Consider the following 19606-nt stretch of genomic DNA (forward strand, 5'->3'; position numbering starts at 1 on the left):
CTTCCACCACAGTCGCGAACTCGATCACAGAGAAAAGAGAAGGTATCGAGCCAAGAGAATGAGGGGTGTTCGGTTACGGTTCCCGAATCAAATACATGTTTCGAGAGTAACGATATTGAGGTGTTGGACATTTTATCTCTGGTACGTGTAAAAAAAAAGGATTATATGCAAACAAAGCGGCGTTGTTGAAGCATTTGTGGATGGATGCAATCAATAATCATTATCGGTTCAAAACGAAGAACTCATCTCCGCTCAAACTTCATGTAATTTGTGCGGGAAAAAATTGTGATTGGGCGGTCCGGGCAGTGAAGCTAAAGAACACGGATTGTTTTGAAATTAGAAGGTAAAATTTCACGACCTAAAAATTGATTTTATTTGAAATTTCCTTTCTCTTCATAGATGAATCAGTCCGTGACAGATCTATCACGAAGTGAATCCACTCCTGACACGAGTGGATGCACTTCGTGACAGATATGTCAGGAAATGGATGCATTTTTATTTTTAAAATGTTTTTGATCGTGTGTATGTGTTTATGGTTCAAGATATGATCCAAAGCACACTTGTTCTGTGGAGGAAAGACAAAAAGGGCAACCGCAAGCTACTGCAGAGTTGGTTGGAGAGAGGGTGAAACACAAATTTATTGATCCAACTGTACATAGTTGTACCCCAAAGGAGATTTAGAGTTACATGCAAACAGAGGTTGGAGTCAATATTTCATACAGAAAAGCATGGAGGGCAAAAGAATGTGCAATACAATCCTTGTATGGGACTGATGATGAGTCATATGCCTCTCTTGCAAAATACAAGTACATGTTAGAGCAAAAGAATCCAGGTTCTCTCATCGACCTAAAAACTGACCGTCATAAATACTTCCTGTAATTTTTCGTTTCTTTGGCTCCGTTCAGAGAGGGATGGAAGTATTGTCAGCCTATTGTAATTGTTGATGCAACCTTCTTGACAAACTATCACAAGGGCAGCATGTTTACGGCTTCCGCGATGGATGCAAATGAGCAAATATTCCCGCTTGCCTATGGTATTGGTGAGTCCGAAACTTCCAAGTCCTGGTTTTATTTCTTCAACAAACTTAAGGAAGCATTGGGGGAGAGGGATAACATGGTCATCGTATCCGACCGAAACACCGGAATCATTAACGCCGCGAAGAAAGTTATTCCAAGAGCAGAACATGGTTTTTGCGCATACCACGTGAAGAATAACGTCAAGGCAAAATTCAAAAAACTTGGCAAGGAATTCAATTGGAAGTTCTACGGTGCAGAAAAAGCGTATACTATATTTGAATATCAAAAGTTTATGCGCATGTTGGACAAGGAAGACCCGTTGATACGTCCGTACCTTGTCAATGAAGTAGGAAATGAGAAGTGGGCACGTTGTTTTTTCAAGACATCAAGGTATACGATCATAACTTCAAACAACGCAGAGTCTTTGAATGCGTTAACTGTTAAAGCAAGATCATTTCCAATAGTGAAGTGCCTTGATTGGTTGAGGGAGAGAATGCAAGTTTGGTTCTACCAACGACGAGAAAAGGCGGCATCAACTCAAAGTGTGTTGTCAATGGAATATCATACCGAAATGTTAAAAAATCTTGCTGTCTCGGCAAATATGCAGGTTATAGTGTATTTTTAATTTTTAAATTCTGTCACGAAATGACCCGAGTCCGTGACACATGTGTCACGGAGTGACTTCAGTCCTTGACACATGTGTTACGGAGTGAATCCACTTCGTGACACAAGTGTCACGGACTCGGGTCATTTCGTGACACATGTGTCACGGACTGAGTGGTTATCTTTAAACTTTTTTTTTGCTTATGTTTTAGGTCCGGCCTTCTGCAGTATACGAATTCGAGGTTTTAGACATAGAAGGAACACCATGGGCAGTGAACTTGATTGATAAGACGTGCTCGTGTCGAGAATTTCAAACTGATCTATTTGTATGTGCCCATGCCATTGCGGCTTGTCGCTTACGCAACCTACCAGTTGAGAGCTATTGTGCAGAGTACTACACGACCGAGTATTGGAAATTGGCGTATGCAGGGGTTATTCATCCTCAAGGAAGTGAATCGTCATGGAATTTTTCCGACGAAATCAAGCAGATCAAAGTAAATCCGCCTAACTTCTTAGGTCGTCCGGCGGGTAGACCTAAGAAGAGAAGGATTCCCTCTCTTGGAGAATCTGATGCCCCGCTTCGTAAATGTTCCCGTTGTGGAGGTGTAGGTCACAATAGAGCTACGTGTCGCAACCCAATTCCTCCAGAAATGAGGGCTCCGGGGATGGGTCATTGGTGTTTTGCTATGTATTACATTTTGAATGTTTTGAACTTTATTGGTATTGAGTTTATTGTTAAGAATGGTTTATAAAACAATCTTATTGTTAAGACGTGAACATAGTCCGTGACACATGTGTCACGAAGTGATCTCAGTCCGTGACACATCTGTCACGAAATGAAGTTAGTTTGTGATACATAAATTGATTTTGAAACAATACAAAAAATTCTAAACTAAGAAATTGATGTCAAGACAATACATAAAGTTCTAAGAATACATGTATATAGTTATAAACACATGCGTACAATCATAAACACATAATTTTAAGTTGCCTCAACATTGACATTTCCACGCGTGTGTAGTTTTAGCGCTCCGTGTCGGTATAATTCGGTGGTCATCTTCTGTCGATACATGATCATGTCCTCCTATTTCAAATCAGACAATGGAAGGTTGTGCGCCAAAAACTCGGCAGTCTTGATCATAAACATGCCACAATCATTTCTGAAGGAACAAAAAATGCATGCTTTAATTAAAATGTGTTATTAAGAATGTAAAATTAAGAATTAAAAGATTTACCCATTGTCTTGTTGTGGCATTTGATCGGAGTGGACGATCTTGAATATTTCGTCATTGGAGAGTAGAACGCCGGCAGAACATATGGCAAAATGGTGGCCAAGTTTCCAACTTCCATGTCCACAAGTGTTTGGTGTCCACCGGTGGAACTCATGGAGTCGTACACCGTTATACACCTTGAACGCACATTGACAACAAGAACATACCAGTGTCCGCCATCTATGACAGGGATGAAGACATCATCGACTCCGTCCCATGGGTCCACCAATTGCTCCGCTCCAGACTCCCCGGTAATGTGGTCGACGACACATTTTTTTAGTTTCTTCTTTAAGAATACACCCGGATCTTGGCTAGCATTGAACTGAGTGTAAGTATCTCGGAGATACTTAAAGAAGACCGTGGACATGATGGTGAAGGAGTGACGTAACAAACCCGCCTTTTTCTTCTTCCGGAGGTAGTACATCGCGACGTCCACATGCTGCACGACAAAAGATAAACATAAGCACTAAATACCTCAGTCCGTGACACATGTGTCACAGAGTGAGTTTAGTCAGTGACAAATGTGTCACGTAGTGAATTCAGTCCGTGACACATGTGTCACGGACTAAGTACACTTCGCGACACATGTGTCACGGAGTGAATTGACTCCGTGACACATCTGTCACGAAGTGAATTGACTCTGTGACACATGTGTCACGAAGTGAATTGACTCTGTGACACATCTGTCACGAAGTGAGCTGCAAAACAAGACATATTTTAAAAATTACTAACACACATTAATACCTGATCAGACAACCAACCGTCCTCGTGCCACATGTTGTAGAAGAAGGTCTTCTGGTTGATAGCCATCTGTCCAAGTTCCATAGAAGGCGCTATGGTTTCTTCCTCCGGCTTATATTTTGGTTTGCCATGAGATATGTTCGTGTGGCCCCTCTTCAAGCCGACTTGGATCCACAACTTCATGACGTCAACGTCATCCTGGTTCGGTCGTTTGGTTACCTCCGACAGTGGCAGTTCATCAGGAAGCACGTCCGGAGCATTCGTGAACCTCAGAAAAGGCAACCCCTTTTTGGAAGGAGTAAACCTATCGGGGTTGTGTCGTTGCCGGGTCAAATGTTTCTTGATAGGTGAGTCTTCAATCAGGATATGGGGATTCGGTGTGTTCAAGTCATATATCTATCCAACAAGAGAAATAGAGTTCAAGTTTATTGTTGAGTTCAACCATAAAATAATATTTCATAACAATTATATGCTTATTTGAGTTCAAGTTTATTGTTGAGTTCAACCATAAAATAATAATTCATAACAATTCATGTGCTTATTTGAGTTCAACCGTAAAAGATAACAATTCATATGGTTATAAAGTCATGCTTCTAAACAAGTCAAGAATTAAGTTCAACCATCAAATTAATGGAGGTACCTCTTGAACCCCCTGTGTCCCTAACAACTCATACTCTTCCATAGCCTCTGCATTCATTTGGACTTCCAGACTGAGAGGCGAATCTTCATCACCCCAAGATTGTTGACCTTGTGTGTTTTCCACATCACTTTCGTCCTCCTGGCCATTCAAAATCATTTAGTTCAACATGAGTGTAATCAAAATAACGAAATTCAGCGACTCCGTGACACTGTGTCACGGACTAAGTACACTCCGTGACACATCTGTCACGGAGTGAATCCACTCATCTCCGCATTTAAGATTTTAAACAACAAAATAATATGTCTATTGCATATCTTGTACCTCTTGTTGACTGGTTTGCTTCCTTTTCCCTTTCTCGACTTCGTTTTTCTTCTTCTTTTGGTTGCCATCCTTCTTCTTCTCCTTCGGTTTCTTGCTCTTCTTGGCGTCATCGTCCTTCTTCTTCTTGTCGTCTTTGTCCTGCTTATTTTTCTTGTCCCCGTCATCGTCATTTTTCTTCTTGTCCTCGTTGTCTTTCTTCTTCTTCTCCTCTTCGTCGTCTTTCTTCTTCTTCTTCTCTTCTTCGTCTTTCTTCTTCTTCTCCTCGTCTTCCTCTTTCTTCTTCTTCTCCTCTTCTTCTTTCTTCTTCTTCTCCTCGTCTTCCTATTTCTTCTTTTTCTCCTCTTCTTCTTTCTTCTTATTCTCTTCTTCTTCTCTCTTCTTCTTCTCTTCTTCTTCTTCTTCTTCCTGCATTTTCTTCTCTTCTTCCTACATATTCTTCAGCTTCTCAAAATATTCTTGTTCCTCTTTTTTTTTTTCTTTTCTTTTTCCGCTTTCTTCTTCGTACTTCTTTAATTTGGCCGCTTTCTCTTCGGCATTCTTCTCTCGGCGCTTCTTTTCTAACTGCAACGCGTTTCTCCAATCGTAGTACTGATCTAGTTCATCAAGAGCCACTCTGTAGCTCTTCACCGCGTCCAAAATATCCTTTTTGAACTTCCTGTAGTCGTCTTGCATATAGCGGAAACGCTCGTGGAGATTTCCAACTAAATTTTCGAGAGAGTCGAGCCGGGACTGCCCATGACCAAAATAACAAAGTAAGCTGGCTGACGAGTGAATCCACTCTGTGACACATCTGTCACGGAGTATGGTTATTTAAATTAAAATAGAAACCCAAAATTGTGTTACATCAACTGTCTGTGCTTATGAATGGGATGGTTGTTGTGGTGGTTGTGGTGGTGGTGCTTCTGGTTGTGGGGCGTCTTTTTTGGGTTTCTTCTCCGGGCGTTTGTCCGCCCCTGCTAGCGTCGTAGAAGGGGTTGCAACGCTTGAAGAAGTGTCGCCGATTCCGTGAAATTCAACCTATACGTGGGACAAGTTAACAAATGAGTGTGATCAATATTAAGTATGAATTAACCTACAAATTTATTACCTCATTGAAGTTGATTCCTCTCATGGCGGCATCCTGAACAAGTCCGATAGACTTCCACCGACGCATTATTGGCCGAGCTGTGGTGGAGACTTTCTCACAAACCCCCATGTTCGCAGGAAAGGAAGACACTCGTACCCCCAAACCTGAAGCGGCTCGACGAATCCGGGGAGATGGAGCTTCCTTTTTTTTACCTTGATCCAATGGCTCGCCACCCTTCTCCACAAACTTCCGGACTTCGCCGAGAAGGTAGTTCCACAGGTTGCCCCATGGATAGCGACCGAATGTGTCCGTGTCCTCCACCGCCTTAATGAGCTCTAAGCACGGTGTCCTGTTCTTCGCGTCGTCCGCCAGGAGGACATTCAAGACGAAGTAAATTTTCAGGTAATTTACCTGAACTTCTGTCGGCCAATCTACGCTCGCCTCCAAGAATTGGTTGACCAAGTTCCGACTCAAATACTTCCCCGGGAAGAATTTTTTGAATAGGCTGTCATTAGAAACAACCCCCTCGAACTTGAATTCCTCGTAGTCATCGACGACTTTGAGGAATGTGATCTCCTGGAAGTCTCTCTTCGTGAACTCCCGGACTTGGCCTCCAATCTCAATTAGAAGCCCGTCAGTGGTTTCTCCGTCGAAGCTCCCGGTCCTCAACACCAAGTGGATTATAATCGCCGATGACCGGACTATTTTGGGTTGCCCCACAAACTGCCCAAAACATGATTGGGCGAAACCAGCTTGAGTTTCGGCGCTGCGGCCGAGTAAAAGAGCGAGGAAATTTTCCAATCCCCCGTGAAAGTTAAAGGAAAATCCTTCAACGTTGGACTCCGGTATAAACCGTCTCCACTCCTACACATATAAGTCAATGACATTATTACTGAAACCATTATGCTTGAGTTCGTGACAGATGTGTCACGGACTCACCCACTTCGTGACAGATGTGTCACGGACTCGCTGACATCGTGACACATCTGTCACGAAGTCATCAAGTCCGTGACACATCTGTCACGAACTCAAGCATAAAAATAAGTTTGTGACACTCACCTTTCGGGAAATAACAGTGGTAGGACTCTCCGAGGCGGCCGCAACGCCCGAGGGCTCAGCCTTGTTTTTTTGTCTATATCAAACACAAAACAAAATCAAATAACCATACATTGCTCTAATTAAGTCACTTAATTTTTATTCTATACCTTCTTCATCTTTGGTGGTGCGACGATGAACGCGTCGTCATCGTCGGATGGCGAAATTATTTTCCTTTTCTTCGCCGTCCTAGTGCTTCTTCGGACACTTTTTGAGGAGACCTCCTCTACCTTGGTTCCTTTAGACTTCGTCATTAAAGATTAAACCTAAAACAAATCAAGTCAGAATCACTGTTACCATAACAGATAAATTAGAAGGAATACTCTTTCACCAATGGTGTTACCATAACACACACACATAGAGATAGAGGAACAACGTTTCATGCACTCTCTGCTCTAACATTTTGTATACATCTAAGACCACAAATCCTATTTTCATATTTACCCATTGTTTGGCTTCACTTCTCTTACGTTGTTCACGCCTTCTATTTCACAATTTCTTCACTTCTCTAAACTTACCAAAGGAGATATCATCTCTTACCATTGTTCACGTCTTTTCAATATACATACAAAACCCAGTTACTCACTAATTCGCAACAATCTCAAAAAAATACAGATAACCACAACAACATCAAAAAAATCGCAACATCTCACTAAATCCTCCAAAAAAAAATCGCAACAATAACAATCTACACAACAATCTCACGATAACAAAAAATCACAATACTAGTTAACCATAACAACAATCTCACAAAAAATCGCAACACCAGTTAACCATAACAACAATCTCAAAAAAATCGCACCATTCATTATCACGATTATCAGATAACAACAATCTACACAATCATCTTAAATAAATCAACCATAACAACAATCTCAATGGAAAAAAGGAAAACGAGACTTACCTTGAGCGAGAAACCCTAAATCGCGATCGGGGGAGAGAGAGCGAGAAACTGAGATCTTGGGTGAGCGAGAAATAGAGATCGTGGAGAGAGAGAAACACAGAGGTGAGGCGCGACCGAGAGAAAGAAACAGGGTCGAGAGAGATAGAGCGAGAAGAGGGGCTTGAGAGCGAGGAGAGGCGCGACAGAGAGAGAGAGAGAGAGAGAGCGCGAAGATGGGTTGGGTTGAGCGAAATCGAGGGTTTGGTTGAGCGAAATCGTGGGTTGGGTTGAGCGTGGAGGTTGAGCGACCGAGTGGGAAGAAGAAGATGAAGATGAAGAGGTGTGCAAGAGATAGAGCGAGAAGAGAGGCGAGAGAGCGAGGAGAGGCGCGACAGAGAGAGAGAGAGAGCGCGAAGATGGGTTGGGTTGACCGAAATCGTGGGTTTGGTTGAGGGAAATCGTGGCTTGGGTTGAGCGTGGAGGTTGAGCGATCGAGTGAGAAGAAGAAGAAGAAGAAGATGAAGAGGTGTGTGTGGAAAGTTTTGAGAAAAAAAGAGGGAATTGGCTTCGGAATGGTTTTTTTCGTTTAAATGAGTTTTAGTGATATAATAGTCTTTACCCAGTGATCTAGATACTACATGTGTCAAATTTTTTATTTTGGGCTATATTTGGTAATGGACATTCATATTCATACGGTATATTTGTGTCAATCCCCCAAATAATATAGAAGAAAAAAAAATCAGATCAAATAGGGCAAAATCAAAATAAGAAACCTCGCATGCTGAGCAGAAGAGCTTCCGTTAGAGATTCGATGAGATCCGGATTGCTGAAATTGGGAATGGGTTTGAAGATGAAAGCTTTCCAATTCTTAACCGGTAATTCTGCTCCTCTCTTTGCCCATTTTCGCTATTATAGTTCACGCGCTCAGTTTGAGACATTGGTCCAAACTCGGTGCAAATCGAGAGACTTTACAGTCGTCGAAGCTCTGCATCTCTTCAATAACTTCTCTGATATGAGACCCATGCCCTCTGTTTGGAGTTTCAATCAATTGATTGGGTCGATGTCGAAGATGAACCAGTGCTCCACTGTGGTTTCGATGTACTCGCATCTCGTCAGGTTTCGCGGGTCCGATTTCGAACCCGATGTTTGTACTCTGACTATTGTTGCTAAGTGTTTATGGCGGTCAAACAGTGCGAAGTCAGGTTTCTCAGTGCTCTCAGTGGCCATTAAAAGCGGGATTCGTCCTGATTCGCTCACCATGAATCCTCTTCTCGACGGGCTTTGTAAGGAAGGTTCTATGGTTGCTGCAATGGAGTTATTCGAGAAGATGGTCGAGCAGAAAGGTTTGTGTAATGAGGTAACATATAGAACCATCATCAATGGGTTTTGCAAGGCCGGAGAGACCCAAAAGGCAATCGGTCTTCTTAAGCGAATCGTCAACTTTGAGGGGATTAAACTGGATTTATACAGTTTTAATGTAATCATTGACGGGCTCATCAAAGAAGGACGAACTGAGGAGGCGTTGAGCTTGTTTCGGGGCCTGACCAGCCGCGGACTTCAGCCCGATGTTGTTAGCTATACTTCTTTGATTAATGGATTATGCAAATCTGGCCATTGGGAAGAAGTCCAGAAACTTCTAGCCGACATGGATAATGATGGATTTTCACCCGATGTTCATATTTACAGTATTCTAATTGATTCACTTTGCAAAGACGAGAAAATCAAGGAAGCAGTTTCACTGTTTGAATCGATGCCAAAAAAAGGTGTGAAACCTAATGTTGTCACGTTCACGTGTCTAATTGATGCGTTGTGTAAGGCTGGTCGATTGGAAGAGGCAAAATTGCTCATTGAGAAGATGAACGATTCTGGAATATTCCCCAACATTATTACTTTCAATACAATGTCGGATGCTCTTTGCAGAAACGGAAGACCCAAAGAAGCACCGGATAATCTTGAGATAATGAGTAAGAGGGGTCTCAAGCCCAATATCTACACATACAATTCTTTAATCTACGGATTGTGCAAGTCGGGCCTATGGAGAGAAGCGAATGAGCTGTTTGACAAAATGAAGGATCAAGGTTTATCACCGGACGTAATAACATACTCTAACTTAGTGGATGCTTTCTCCAAGGCTGGAAGGACACGAGACGCTTTGGCTGTGTTTGGGTTGATGATTCGAAGAGGTCTGACTCCAAACATAATCGCATACAGCTCTTTGCTATGTGGCTTGTGTCGTTCAAATAATATGGAAGGAGCGAAAAGGTTTTTTGACAAGATGGTGTCACGAAATATCCATCCCAACATCGTGACTCGAAATATTCTTATCGATGGCTTTGCTAGAAATGGAAAGATGGATAAGGCTCAGCAATTGTTTGAAGAAATGATTCAAAATGGTTGGGAGACAGATTTGATAACTTACAACACGTTGATAAATGGGTATTGCCTACAAGGTGAGATGGAGAAAGCAACAGAGATGGTTGAAGAAATTTCAATAAAGAATATTATGCCGGATATTTTTTCGTACAACACTCTGGTCCAAGGCTACATAAAGGTGGATCAAATAGGTGTTGCTCTCAAGCTTCTCAAGGATATGATCTATGGCGGCGTGGTACCTGATTATATAGCAAGGAACAGTTTGAAGAAGATTCATGAAATGAGGTTGAAAAGCACGTAAAATAACCCCTGCAATAGGCGGTGAAGGTTATAAATTTCGAATATTTACTGGTCTTAGTTTTGACATGTCAAGGTTAGTAATTTCTCTTTTTCTTATTTTCTTAATTTCTGTAAGTTGGAGCCACATATTCCGTAGAAACCAAATGTAATACTCTGAATGTAGAAACTTTGTCTTCTTTGCTGTTTCCACTTGTCAAAGGCGCGGTGATAAAACGTTTGAAAAAATTTAAACATTTGATTGTAATGTTAATGAAATCACAATAACTTGGTCGTTGATTTAGTGACTGTGATGATAGTACTGGACTCATATTGATAAAAAAAATTATTGTAATTACAGAAGCTGATCGCAGGAAAACAATAATTTGTATACAGTGTAATTTAGTAAAAGTTGACGATCTTTGCTTATTCTGGATCTTTGTAGCTCTCGGAGTTGTTCTGTATCATATGTATAGTGACAACATCTGCAAGAGACCCAAAAACTAAGGAGTCAAATTTATTAACACAATTCCTACATTCCTTCAAATCATTCCTTCAATAAGAAAATCTTCAAAATCCGACTTGTGTCACTACTCTTTGAATAAATTTATCTATGTCCCTCCACAATCCAAAAATTAACTTTATTGGTCTTGTACGCATTAGGATCTATCCATTCCAAAATTTTACATCCTTGAGCCTTTTTACTTTATATTTTGACATTTGAAAAAAATAATAACAAACTTATCAATCCAAAAAATCTAAAACTATCAGACAAAAATAAATTAACACACCATTTAAAATATCGATACCGATACCGATACCGAGGTTCTGATTTTATGGATATATCGGGTATCGACGGATATATCGACGGATATTCTATAACAATTTTAATACCGACTACCGATTATATCGGTGATATATCGATGATATATCGATTACCGATGGATATATCGACAAAAATCTTATAACAAAATATAATAAAATATGTACCACTATTTATATTTTTAAATTTCTAATGAAACAATCAAATTTAAAATATACCTATAACTTTTTTCTTATAGATATACATTATTAATATATACATTACTTTCTCAATATTAAAAAATGTAATAAAACAACCTTCTTATCTTAATATGTACTCAAATAACATTATTATATAATTTACATAAAAGTAATTATTGATGTAATTTATAATTTTTAAAAAACTATTACAAATTAAAATTATGTTAACTTATGCTTATATATATTCAAAAGTTTGATTTTTTTTTCTTTTACAAAATGTATATAATTTAATTGTAATGAATAAAAATATATAAATAGATATTGTAAATATGATGTGGAAAAATGTATATATATATAATTTATAATACATATATATTCATAAAAAAAATAAATTGTATACAAGTGGATTATATATATATATATATATAGATTATTACAAGTGGATTTTATAATCTAATATTAATATGTCACATATGTCACTACATTACGTGTAAGGAAAGAAAGAAAAAGGAATAGTGCAAAAGAGAAAAGTCTCACATCGAAATTGAAACTAAGCAATGGAAGGAATCACACTATATATAGCTATAGAATACATTCACTTCAAATAATCAATTGGGCCCCAATTTTCGTTGGCCTAATTTGATTTTGGGCCCGGAAAACTCATTTAAAGTTTAAATTTTTTAAAGTTTTATAATAAATATGGGCGATTTTTTTAAAATATCGTTCGATATTTGGGGTTTTAAAACCTTCAAAATATCGCGATATTTTGAAGATTTAGTCGATATATCTCGATATTAAAACGAGATTTTATAAAACGAAACGGTATATACCCATTTTTATATCGAGCTTGTCCCGGTATGGATATATCGGCGATATATCGTGAGATATCGCCGATATTTTAAACCTTGGTGTTAAGAACAACCAACGAACCTTTTACATAGATTTTCATGTCCATGTACTAATAATACCGTAGTGGTAGTACATTAATTCAGGAGAAGTTATTTAATTTGTCTTTTTTTTTTCCAAATGAGTTTATGTTTAAAAATTAAAAACAATAGTAATTCTATCCTTTTTTTCTATTCTACTGAGTTGATCTTAAAAAGTAAAACCACTGCTTACTTTTCCAAGACCGAGAAACTTGGTAATGGAATCATGTAGTAGTAATTTCGACGGAGTATTAAAGGAAAGGCTATTTGGCATCCAAGATGGCCCTGTAAATTTTTTACAAAAAATTACTGAAGAACGTCATTCTAAATTATGTTACTGTCTAATGTCGATTAAATATATGCTTTAAGAAGGAAAGTTGCATCTAAAAATGACTACCTATTGTTAACAATTTGTAGGAAATTCCAGGATAAAAAGAAAAGGAGGGTCAAAGTGGTGCCACCCAAATACTAGTAATGCCAAACTGCCTGATATGAATGGCAAAGATAGAGAACATTTTTGGTGTAACACTTGTGAATGAGAGAGCAATGTTCATTCTCTCGGTCGCAGCGGCAGTTTCAGCCGTGAACACCAACACCTTCTCCATAAATTCTTTCGAACTAACTCCCATTTCGAGCGGCTCTGATACCAAATTTGATAGCCATTGCTTACACCGAGGGTCGTAATTACAAACTGCAACAAATGTGACCTCATGAATTATGTGACATGGTTACACAAAATTGACTGAATGTTAGACATACAAGACTTAAAAGAGGCTTTAGGTGAGAGAGGATATTGCAGAAAGTCTTCCATTTTTCAGATCCTTAGCATCTACCGCGAGTGTCTCTTACGTGTGATTTCGAGGTTTCCACGATATTAAAGTGTGTCATACTCGACAGAAATGGTAAAAAAATTTCTTCCATTTTAGCGTTACTTACTTTATTTTATATATATATATTTTTTATTTTTCCCGGGTGATTAGACGAGATTGCTTTGTTCTAAAACAGATAAGAATTACAACTCAAACTGAATGTTTAAGGCGTGGGAAAAATAATGAGTATATTCACATACTAGGGACAGGCTCTCGACCAAACCCAGAGACTAAACATCAATCCCAATTTATGCCAACTGATAAAAAAAATGAAAAGAAAAAAAAAACAAATTGGTCTCCTTGATGTTGAGAAAATGCAATCTCATGAAATCTTACGCATATAAACTATGCATACAAAACATCCTCATCCAAAAGCTTTTGGGTATTACATTGCTTTCAGAAGTACAAATAATGACTTTGAAATCAGTATTCAGATGCAAGTGTACAACAGTACAAGCCCATGTGAAGTTGGTTTTCTAGAACCAACACAACAAAAAACTCGCAGATGAAACATAAATTATAAATCAAATACATATATAATACAATATTTTTTTTAATTATCAACTTAATTAGGTTTGATATCTATAAATTATTATTATTATTATCAGCTTAGTTGTATTTTAAATTAACTACAATAATTATTGTTAACCGCGTTTTTGGGTTTACACTAAGAACCGTCCGTGGTTCGATCTAGGGCCGGACCCTATGATCGCACGTAGGTTGGATTTGGTGAAGTTCTTCTCTTCTCGTCGTGTTTGTGTTATTCGGATCTTCGGGTCTTCGAGTGTCCGGGTCTTCGGATCTTCAAGTCTCCGGGTCTTCGGATCTTCAAGTCTCCGGGTCTTTGGATTGTCTATGTTTTTCGTGTTCTTCGCCGGGTCTTTGAATCCTTGCACCTTCACCTAACCACAAATGAAACGTGAATCTAGAGGGACGCGGAGGGTTTTCCCTCGGCGCGTTCTCCGACGCTCAACATTAGTCGTGTTGTATTGTGTTTTTGGTAAACAATTTGTACTTGTCTCTATGTTTTCTAGAGAGAGAAAGTGGTCGTGTGATTTTTGTAGAGTTTTGACAAGTTGAGAGAAACTTACCTTGTGTTGTGAATGAGTGGAGTATTTATAGGGACCAAGGAGTTTGGTGGAGATGACCGGGTGGTCTTGGCCGAGTGAAGGCGACCGGGTGGTCTTGGCCGGGCGAAGACTACCGGGTGGTCTTGGCCCGGGTGAAGACGACCGGGTGATCTTGTCCGAGTGAAGACGACCGGGTGATCTTGGCCGGGTGAAGACGACCGGGTGATATTGGTCGAGTGAAGACGACCGGGTGGTCTTGACCGAGTGAAGATGACCGGGTGGTTTTGACCGAGTGAAGATGACCGGGTGATCTTGGCCGGGCGAAGACGACCGAGTGATCTTGACCGGGCGAAGGCGACCGGGTGGTCTTCCTTTTTTGGCCGACCGAGTGGTCTTGACCGGGTGGTCTTGACCGGGTGAAACTGACCGAGTGAAAATGACCGGGTGGTCTTGGCCGAGTGAAAATGACCTGGTGGTCTTCTTTTTTGACCGACCGGGTGGTCATTCTTGTGATTTTGTCTTGAAGATTTCTCAAGGAGCCTAGCTTGAAAAAATTATTTACAAGTCTTTTGAAAGACATTTCACGAGAATTAGACTCGGGTTTTGACTTCATGCGATGTGTTCATCGGTTTGGGCCTTGTGCATTGACTTGACGTGCCGTTTCTTATTTTAGGGTGTCGTTTTTATTTTGCGAAAATATCGTCATAACATTAACCCCCCAGTTTCTTGCGCGACTTGTCGTGTGAGAAATTCTCTAATCTTCTTCTCCGATGTCGATTCCGAAATTCTTTTGAGTCTACTCTTTTTTTTTTTTTTTTTTTTTATATAAATATATTTATTTGTATGTACTTGGATTTTCTTTATATATGTACTTCCTTTTTTTTTTTTTTATATATAAATATATTTATTTGTATGTACTTGGATTTTCTTTATATATGTACTTCCTCTTTTTTTTTTTATATAAATATATTTATTTGTATGTACTTGGATTTTCTTTATATATGTACTTCCTTTTTTTTTTTTTTTTAAGTACATGTATATATATGTATAAATATATTTCTATTGCCGTACATACATGCTTATCCATACATATATACATATGCATATGCATATTTTCTTTTGATATATATGAGTATGAGCATGCGCCTAGATGGGCATTTTAAAAAATTCACATGTATATATTTCTATGTACATACAAATGATACAATGTTCACTTTTCCTTCTGACATACACATGTTTTTTCTTTTTTCTTTTTTGAAATTGTTCTTTTGTTATACATCAGCACATTCTGACACACGCTTCCCTTTCTTTTTACCCTTTTTTTATTACTATTTTTTTTTTAAAGGAGAAGAAAGAAACAAACAGAGACTTTCTACACGGGAAAAGCATTACTCTGAGTTTCATCTCTTTCATTTTGAAACTAACAGTGCAAAAACCCTAGAAACACATCGTCCACCATTCTTGCCAGATTGAAGCTCATTCTGCAACAAAAAAAAACGTCGGATTTCAGGTGAGAATAGCTTCTTGGCTCCTCCTCTTCTCTCACACTTCTGCTTCCTTTTTTTTTTTTTTTTTTTTTTTTTTTTTTTTTTTTTTTTTTACTTTCTCCCTCTTCATTGATGGTGCTCAACGACCCCATTGATGACGGGTCCGAGGTTTTAGATTTAGTACGTTTGTCTGAAATTAATTCAAACAATGGGGAAGCTTTTGACCCGGGAGAAGAGTTTGGGGTTCATTTGCTTGACGATTTGTTTTCCACGGAGGAGGTTCAAGGTTCAGATGTGTTTAGGTACGATGACTTTGGCTGGGTGAGCGTCTTGGCGGAAGTAAACCAGGCGGATTTCGTTGACGGCGGTGGCGGACATCGTGCCTCCGGCATCGGAGTCGAAGATTCTTGCGGTGCACGAGTGGTGGGGTCACACGCGGAGGTCGTCCAGGTTGTGGCAAGACGGTCCCTTGGTGAGATTGTTCAGGCGAAGGAGATGGCGAGAATTTCCCCGAAGAATGTCAGAAGCCCGAAGGTCGCCGGCGTTGGCTCTGCGATGCCTTCGGTGCGGACGCGGGCCGGGTCAGCGAAGGCGGTGAGGGAGAGCGGGGTGTCGGCCATTCCGCAGGGATCTCCAACAGGGATCGGTGGCAGACCCAGGACCGAGTCTCCGTCCGAGGTGGTCGGCGAGGATTCGGCGACTGGATGCGCTTCTTCGACTCGTGTTACTGGTAGAGGCTTCATGCATAAGTCGTCGATGTCGGGTCAGGTCGAGGTGGAGTTGACAACGAGTGCTCTAGCGGCGGGGGTTGTCTCGGCGGCCGGAGGAGGTACGTTTCTTCTTCTTTTTCTCTTTTTATTGCACTCTCTGGTTCCCATGAGCATGATTCTCATACCATGAATACACACGTTTGTATAATTTGAGGTGGTTTGGCACAACACTATATAGAGTTCTCTTGTGTTTTGGCCATGAAATTTTTGGGTCATATGGAAATGCTTGCGGTTTGTCTAAGGACTCTGGAATGTGTTGAGGACTTTGTGATCTTTGGACTTTGCCATGCTTTAAATTTCCTTGAATACTTGGTGGATGCTTTGTGTGACTATTTGGTGGGAATTATGGGTTATTTATTTTTTTATGCACATTTGAGCTATGTTTTGGGTGGGATGTGATTTTTTGTGCCCTTAGCTTCGTACGCACGCGTTGTAATCATGTAGCGGATGGCGTGAGACATTTATGAGCATATTTTTGTCTCATTCGGAGTTTGTCTTCTCACTATTTTGCGTTGGCAGGTCCCGAATCTAATCACGAGTCGGATGACATCCCTCTTAGCGAGCTGAGGAGGAGAAAAGAGGGGAAGGAAGCAAGGCAAAAACAAGACAAGCCTCGAGAGAGGAAGAAAGCGGCGGGGAAGGTGTGGGTAGAAAGTTCAGGAGAAGGCAAAACGGTAGCCATTAATAAAAACGAAAAAGAGCATGCCTCCCACGGAAAGGTGTCCAATCCGTCCGTCTTGGAGGTCGAGAGTTCTATCACCACGGAGGAGTTGAAACTGATCCGGGAGGAGCTTTGCATCCCGAAATCGTTTCTCACTCTCGCCCCTTCTCCGAATGATATTCCAAGTTGTCCTCCTTTGGGTTACGGACCGGTACACCTCGAGAGTCTCATGTGCGGGTTAAGTTACCCCTTCCAGCCTATCGTACAAGACTTATTAGTGGTCCTTCGCATCCATGCCTTCCAGTTGAGTCCTACAGCCTATTGGGTTATCTCGGCATGTTACATGATTTGGTCGTGGTTTTCTGGTCAGGCGATGACGGCGGGGGATTTTCGTGATTTGGTGAGGCTTGTTACCTTGCCTTCGGTTTCGGGTTCGTACTTTTTCATGGACCGTACTCGGAGGCCGGAGGTTTTGGGTCTTCCTGAGAGAATTCGTAGGGGATGGAAGAAACGGTGGTTTTGGATTTCTGACAAGTTGTACGGTATTGCTCCTCGAGAATTCGGTCTACCGGCTAGTTTCAGTGCGAGCAAGGGAGCGAACAGAACAGAGTTCTGCCAACTGATTCGGTCGCTACCTGACGACGCATTATGTGCTGAGTTTTATCGGTCTCGTGTCACATGGTGGGAGTTTGGTTGGCTTCCGTTTCGTTCGGGCGTGGTCGATGGCATTGAGCCGTGCGCATCGAGGGTCCCCGATGCGCCTCTTGTGTCGAATTCTACCCCGCCGTCCCCAGAGATCTTCGAGGAAACTTCTGAGGCCTATACGGAACTTCTCGGCAACTTTGTGGCTTCTCCCGTTTCGAATCATTCCCTCGATATCCCGTGGGTTTCTTTATCGCCGTCTGGAGGTCTTTTGTCACATGAGGTCGCGACTCCTGATACTTTGCCGTCGAGGGTAGCTCCTTTGATGTCACCCGCGGATCCGTCGATTTCCTCGCCCCAGCCATCGACAGTTGACGGTATTATTTATTGGCGTGGGAGAGGCGATTGTGTGTAGCGCGTGGGTGATCGTGTTCCACCAATTGTGCATACATTCCCAATATTTACTTGCCATTGTTATTACTATAATTATTAGTATAATAATTTTAGTTTTGCTTAATCCTCTTCTTCTTCGCAGGGATGGCTCGAGGCACCCACGCTCGCAATGAACGCAGTGGATGGCCGAGCTCGCAGTATCCGATAATTCGCAGCCCGGGTGTGTGCGAGACGGGGGTCGTGCCGGCTCGCCCCTCTATTATTTCTGAGCATCCGTCGTTGGAGGTGTTCACGAGGAAGCGTTCTACTGACCCTATTCCTGATGGTCTTGAGAAAAGATTAAAGGGAGACTCGTCGTCCACGTCGGGGCGCGGGAGGAGATTGGGTGAACGTATCACCGCGGTTGTCAAGGCAGTCCCGCATGAGCGGCTCGCATCCGTGAGTCGGATGAGTTGCTTGGAGTTGATGTCCTCCCACTCGGAGCGTCTCATGATGGTTGGTGATTTATTTCATATGTTCCTTTTAGTGTTGATACCTGGTTAAATGTATTTTTGTACGAACATATGTTTTGGGTATATGCGTCTTGTTTTATATTGTCGTTCCCCTTTGTAGGCTTTTGTGGAGTCCGTGGAATCCGAGGAGGTTGTTCGATCGTTGAAGGCGGAGGTGGACGAGTTAAAGGGGAAAATGAAGACCTCCGAACGTTCTCGAAAAGATGCTGATCGCTTATCGAGGGAGGTGGACTGTCTGAAGATTGACTTAAAGAATTCCGAAGCGGAGAAGAGAACTATCCGTCACACCTCCGGTGACCTGGTGAAGCAAGCTCGTGAGCTACAGTTGCTAGCCGAAAAGAAACTCCGGGATCGTGATGACGATGTGGCTTTCACGCGCTCTGAGATTGAGCGGTTGGGAAAGAGGATTGCCGAGCTTGAAGCATCGGCCGCATGTAATGGCGACTCGTGTTCTCTTCGCTTGGAGTTGGACAAGGCACTTGAGTCGATTACCGAACTCAGAGCGTCTCTTGAGGCTAAGAACGTCTCTTTGGAGTGGGATGCGATGCTCTATGGTCGGAGGCAGACTATGATGGAGAACCCCGGCCCGCTTACCTTTAGTTATATCCCGCCAGAGTACATCGCTGCGGATGACGCACGTGCGGCTAGGCGGGCGGCTGAGAGAGTCGAAGCATCGGAGGGTCCGAGGATGTCAGGGGCTTCTGATGGTGATGTGGATCGCACGGTCCGAATGGAAAACAGAGATGTTCCGGAAGACGCCGAGAGGATTAATGCTCTAGATGGCATTGGCTAGTAGTCTTGATGCGTTTTGTTTATTTAGATATTAGGGTATTATTATATGTTTATGTATGCGTTTCAGGGCGAACCATAATTTGTTGGCTATTTTTCTTTTTGTTGACGCGGTATGTTGTGCGTCTTTTCGAGCCCTTATTATCTTTTGTGGGCCCTCCCTCACGGGTGTATTGCCGATAAATGAAAGCTCTCCCATT

General features: G+C 41.3%; 3 protein-coding genes across 3 annotated transcripts; all 3 read left to right on the forward strand.

Moving 5' to 3' along the window:
- Positions 1-687: 687 nt before the first annotated feature.
- LOC149393988 (uncharacterized) lies at positions 688-3170 on the forward strand. Its single transcript, XM_089618231.1, has 4 exons — positions 688-806; positions 906-1623; positions 1832-2113; positions 3051-3170. Exons 1-4 carry the CDS (start codon positions 688-690, stop codon positions 3168-3170), a joined length of 1239 nt encoding a protein of 412 aa, XP_089474357.1.
- A 5244-nt stretch (positions 3171-8414) lies between these two features.
- On the forward strand, positions 8415-10310 carry LOC149393989 (uncharacterized). The gene has a single exon (XM_089618232.1). It carries the CDS (start codon positions 8415-8417, stop codon positions 10308-10310), a length of 1896 nt encoding a protein of 631 aa, XP_089474358.1.
- Positions 10311-15771: 5461 nt separating this feature from the next.
- Positions 15772-19410, forward strand: LOC149393990 (uncharacterized). The gene is made up of 4 exons (XM_089618233.1): positions 15772-16468; positions 16929-18089; positions 18248-18600; positions 18718-19410. Exons 1-4 carry the CDS (start codon positions 15772-15774, stop codon positions 19408-19410), a joined length of 2904 nt encoding a protein of 967 aa, XP_089474359.1.
- The last annotated feature ends 196 nt before the right edge of the window (positions 19411-19606 follow it).

This window comes from Urtica dioica, chromosome 6 (assembly GCF_054948205.1).
Source record: "Urtica dioica subsp. dioica isolate 48M chromosome 6, U.dioica_male_clone48M_v1_H2, whole genome shotgun sequence".
NCBI lineage: Eukaryota > Viridiplantae > Streptophyta > Magnoliopsida > Rosales > Urticaceae > Urtica > Urtica dioica.

Bases quoted from the DNA above. Each gene is read 5' to 3' on its own strand.
- LOC149393989 (XM_089618232.1), top strand. From the start codon at position 8,415: ATGCTGAGCAGAAGAGCTTCCGTTAGAGATTCGATGAGATCCGGATTG.
- LOC149393988 (XM_089618231.1), top strand. From the start codon at position 688: ATGCAAACAGAGGTTGGAGTCAATATTTCATACAGAAAAGCATGGAGG. The intron at 807-905 runs GTACATGTTAGA...GGCTCCGTTCAG, and splicing joins GCCTCTCTTGCAAAATACAA to AGAGGGATGGAAGTATTGTC. The intron at 2,114-3,050 runs GTAAATCCGCCT...ATTGACAACAAG, and splicing joins ACGAAATCAAGCAGATCAAA to AACATACCAGTGTCCGCCAT.
- LOC149393990 (XM_089618233.1), top strand. From the start codon at position 15,772: ATGGTGCTCAACGACCCCATTGATGACGGGTCCGAGGTTTTAGATTTA. The intron at 18,090-18,247 runs GTATTATTTATT...TCTTCTTCGCAG, and splicing joins CCAGCCATCGACAGTTGACG to GGATGGCTCGAGGCACCCAC. The intron at 18,601-18,717 runs GTTGGTGATTTA...TCCCCTTTGTAG, and splicing joins ACTCGGAGCGTCTCATGATG to GCTTTTGTGGAGTCCGTGGA.